Source organism: Bombina bombina, chromosome 5, assembly GCF_027579735.1.
Source record: "Bombina bombina isolate aBomBom1 chromosome 5, aBomBom1.pri, whole genome shotgun sequence".
Taxonomy (NCBI): domain Eukaryota; kingdom Metazoa; phylum Chordata; class Amphibia; order Anura; family Bombinatoridae; genus Bombina; species Bombina bombina.
Window position 1 is genome coordinate 958,510,667 of NC_069503.1, and position 5,099 is coordinate 958,515,765.

At 31.3% G+C, this 5,099-nt stretch overlaps 1 protein-coding gene across 1 annotated transcript in view; it reads right to left on the reverse strand.

Moving 5' to 3' along the window:
• Positions 1–1,519: 1,519 nt before the first annotated feature.
• Positions 1,520–5,099, reverse strand: part of LOC128661019 (aquaporin-4-like) — a 22,245-nt gene continuing 18,665 nt past the window's right edge. Inside the window, exon 4 of the mRNA XM_053715162.1 lies at positions 1,520–2,795. Coding sequence (XP_053571137.1) covers positions 2,607–2,795 — 189 coding nt within the window. The 3' untranslated portion in view covers positions 1,520–2,606. The remainder of the gene's footprint in view (positions 2,796–5,099) is intronic.

Sequence of the window (5,099 nt, forward strand, 5' to 3'; positions counted from 1 at the left end):
ACAATGTAGGTTAGAACACATGAAGAATAAGTTATATTAAGAGTATTATGTAAAATATTAAATATAAAATATTAAAAAATATTAATAATTATTATAGATACTGTGATATATATATATATATATATATATATATATATATATATATATTCTATGGATTATTTAGATTTTTTAGTACATCTATAATAATTAGTTACATTATTTATTAATATTTTTCTTTTAATAAATACATAACGCACCTTAATATACCTCATGTCAGGTCATATGAAGAATGATTGTACTTGCATGAATATATATATATTATAGCCCTTTGCAGTCAAACACATGGCCATATACCATATACCTTTGAACCCTTAAAAAAAATGTTTATGAATATTTATATGATTATTTTTTATCAGATATTGTTTATATGAGTGTAACTGTATATTTTAATTTATTTATGCTGTGCTTAATGCAACTTTTATTTTATCCCTAACCCTTTACGCAAGTTTTTCATTTGTGCTAACCAGACGCGTTAAATTTGATTACACTGAGTCAAATGCGTTAACTTTCAATTTATAAAATGAGTGCAAGTAAACGCGGGTGTGATATTCCTATATCGCTCACTCGCAAACATTAGCGCACCACTTATAATCAATCCGTTAATTCACAAAACAGTTTATTTATTCCTGTTATACAGGTTTTCTTAATCCTTTTCATCCAAAATAATTTACATACACACACACACATATATATATATATATATATATATATATATATATATATATATATATATATATATATATATATATAATTGTTGTTATTATTATTATTATAATAATTTGTCGGTAAAACACCACCAAATTCAGTAGTGCTATAATTACTATGCAAATAAATAGAAATAAAATAAATTTTCCTTTAAAAATTATGGTATTATTTGTGTCAGTTCCGGGTGTTAATTGAAGCCAATAACTATTTTGCAGCATCTGCCTGTTAAAAGAACATAAACAATATAATAAAACTACTGTTTAGAAAATCTTTTTTTCTGTAATAGTCTAAATTATACCTGTTATATTTTTTTTAATTTCAGATATCTGATTTATAATTTTTCATTATTTTTAAATAAGAATTACATGACCATGTTTATGTGGAAGCTTAGAGATCAAATCCTCATCTCAGTTACAGTACATAAATTATTTCAGCTTTTAATAGTTTCCTCAGAATAATACTTCAGAGTCACTAATTTTCCACAAAAAAATAAAATCTTAGTTATGCCATCTGTCAGTCATTTTTAAAAGCTTTATGAAGGTCTATACATGCTTGTATAATTATTTATTTATTTGTTACAATTTACCTTTCAGTAGCTGGCCTGATCCGGTTTCCAAACATTTAGCACAACGTTCATAACTCATTAAATATATACAAAATTAGCAATGTTGTCCTAAATGGGCACCATGCAAGTGGGCATTTCTGGATATCTTATTATATGAAAGATTAGAAGCACAATATTTTGCAAGAGATAATATAGGCATTATTGGCACAGTTTTATTCATATCAGTTTCCTTTTTAATTGATTTTTTTTCCATTTCAGTTTTAATTACAAGAATCTTGGTTGCACATATAAAGCATATGTGTTATAAACAGGTTGTGTATTTTAAAGTATTAAATATACATAAACAAATTACATATTTGTGAATCATCTTCTGATCCTTTGTGTAAACTATAACAATTTGCATATATATGCTTAAAGGTACATAATACCCATTTACTAAATCACTTGAAAGTGATATGTTATAACTGTACAAATTTGACAAAAAAATAAAATAAATATAATCTCACAATAGTAAGTACTCAGTGAACAGTTATCCTTCAGTTACTGTCCAGCTGCAGGTTGGAACCCCCCCCCCAAAAAAAAAAAAAACATTAGCCAATCAGCATCAGCAATTCTAAGGTCATGCTTTCCTATGATCTCATGAAATTTTGCTGAAATCTTGCGAGATTTTATAGTAAACTTCCTTAAACTGAGTAGGGAAATAACATGACTGTGCCTGCACAGACCAGATGCACGCTCCCTTGTAAGCCCTTGAACTAGCATCTTGATTGACTGCTTAAAGTCCCTTTACAATGGGTTTTGGCTCCTGAAGAAATTTGTATGTAACATGTCTTCCTTTTTTTAAATAAAGATGTTCAGACAGCTATGCTGTATAACTTTCAAGTGCTTCAACATTTAGATATCATGTCCCTTTAATAAGTTTCCCTGTATCACTTATTTATGGTGATTATAAACATGTTTTGCATTTTATCATTTGAATATCTTGTAGTCACATAAACTAAAATATGAGGCAGTGAAATTTTCCTGACAATTAGTGTAAACAATATAATTACCAAATTAATAATAAAAAATAATAATAATAGTACAAATATAAACAAATCAGAACATACTATTCAATACACATTTTCAGCCATGCAAGAAACAGTTATTCTAGGGTTTCATTTCACTGTAAAAAAAACATAAATATTCTCATTAAGCAATGATGAACTGTATACTTTGTTGGTGAAGAACATTTCAATATATGCATCAACCTTTCATGGATAGTCCAGAGTAGTGCAACAGAGCATCATGTGACAGGTCATGCTGTGGTCTCCAACTTGTTATATTCACCTCCAGGTCTAACAGTTAGTTGGACAGATTCATCTTCATTCTGGGGGCGGGAGTAGTTAGCCTGCAAGTTCAAATTGGCCTCCGGATTTGGGCAGAACAAGTATTCATAGATAAAGCTTGCAAGGATTCCACCCATTATTGGACCAATCCAATATATCTGAAATACATTACATTTATGATTAATAATCTATTTGTAAACAAAAAGGGACAGTAAACACCTTGATATTTAATATAAAATATTTAGTTAAAGGGACATGAAACCCAAAGATTTTCTTTCATGATTTAGGTAGAACACACAATTTTAAACCACTTTTTAGTTTACTTCTATTATCTAATGTGTTTAATTCTCTTGGTATCATTTGTTGAAGAAGCAGCAGTGCACTACTGATTTCTAACTGAACACATGGGTGAGCCAATGACAATCGGTATATATATGCAGCCACCAATCAGCAGTTAGAACCTAGGTTCTTTTCTGCTCCTAAGCTTACCTAGATAAACATTTCAGCAAAGGATAGCAAGAGAAGGAAGCAAATTAAATAATAGAAGTAAAATGGAAAGTTGTTAAGAATTGTGTGCTCTGTCTGAATCATAAAAGAAAAAATTTGGGTTTCATGTCCCTTTAAGCATAGGGAAATAACTTTGCAATAAAGATTTATTATTTATTTTGCCCCATTTTCATGTAATTTATCTCTGAAAACTGTGACTTGTCTAAATCTCAGATAGGAAAAATCACACTACAGACTTCTTAAGACTATCCTTGCTATAAATATCTTAAACAGATAAGAAATGCAAAACAATTTACTTTATACTAGCATAATAACCATTGGCTACCCTAGTCAAAAAGGATGAACTTACTGGAGTCATTCTGAAGTAATCGATTATTCCAGACTAGTCATCAAAAGCCATCCTTAAGTATGCCCACAGGCCAAAATATTTAAATGAGATTACTCTAGAGTCATTCCCTGTTTATGCTTGTGGAGTAATTAGCTGATGACTTCACAAGCCTGATGATGTCTGACCATGTGCAAATTACTTCTATAATAGTTTGAAGATCATCAAATGACACCAGGATGGTTCCCAAAGTAATCCTGTTTGTCTTGGGTAACCTTGTCAGCTGTACAGTGTCCATTTTAGGACATTGTCAAATGTTATATTCACATAGCAGATTGAGTGCATATTACCACATGACTCTGACAACCACTTTGATTTGTGACACCTTAAAGGTCTTAGTCCATGTTGCTGTCAGAGTCACTTGGCATTTCTGCTTTATCCAAATGCCATGTGACCCTAGCTGCAACTGCGACCAAAAAAGGTTGGTGTCGCTGTGGGTGTCAGAGTCACTTAGCATTTCTGGTTTATAAAATGCCAAGTGACCCTGACCCAGACCAACAAAGGTCAGTGTCACTGTGGGTGTCAGAATCACTTATAGTCACATGGCATTTTTATAAACCAGAAATTCTGACCCCGACCAACAAAGGTCAGGGTCGCTGTGGCTGTAAAAGTCACTTAGCATTTCTGTTTTTTTAAAATGACATGTGATCCTGACCGTGACCACAAACAACAAAGTTCTGTGCTGCTGTGGCTGTCAGAGTCAGTTGTCATTTCTGCTTTTGTCAAGTGACTCTGACAGCAACAAGGGCTTTAAGGTGTCACAAATCAAAATGGTTGTCATGGTTGTCAGAGTCGTGTGACTCCAAATGAGGCTAATTGTGAATGGAATTTAACTATTGACTTTAATATATATATATATATATTTAGAAACATATTGATAAGTTATTGTATGGGAAGACAACAGCAATTACCAGGTATTTACTGCCCCTTTAAGAACAAAACAGTTTGCCATAGATAACATGTGAGAAATAATTATTGTAAATAATATTTTTGTAAACAATTAGCAGTACTTTAACCTTTTGTTTATTGGTTTATTGCTAAAAGGGCACTTAATGACCTATCAGAGTCACAAAAAATAATATAGATTAGGTTTTCAGATATTTAATATTTTAAAGGGACAGACTACTTGAAAATCGTTATTGTTTAAAAAGATAGATAGTCACTTTACTACCCATTCCCAATATTTGCACAACCAAAACTGTTATATTAAAATACTTTTTTAACTCTAGTATTACCTTGTATCTAAGCCTCTGCAGACTGCCCCCTTATCTCAGTGCTTTTTACAAACTTGCATTTTAGCCATATATTGCTGGTTTCTGCATACCTTCACAAGAGCGAGTGCAATGTTATCTTTATGTCACACACAAACTAGCATTATCCAGCTGTGAAAAGCTAATAAATTGCATTGAGATAAGAGGCGGCCTGCAGGGGCTTAGAAACAGGCAGATATTTAGAGGATTAGAGGCTATAAAGTATATTAATATAACAATGTTTGTTGTGCAAAGCTGGGGAATGGGTAGTAAAGGCGTTATCTAACTTTTTAAACAATAAAAATTTTAGTGTAAACTGT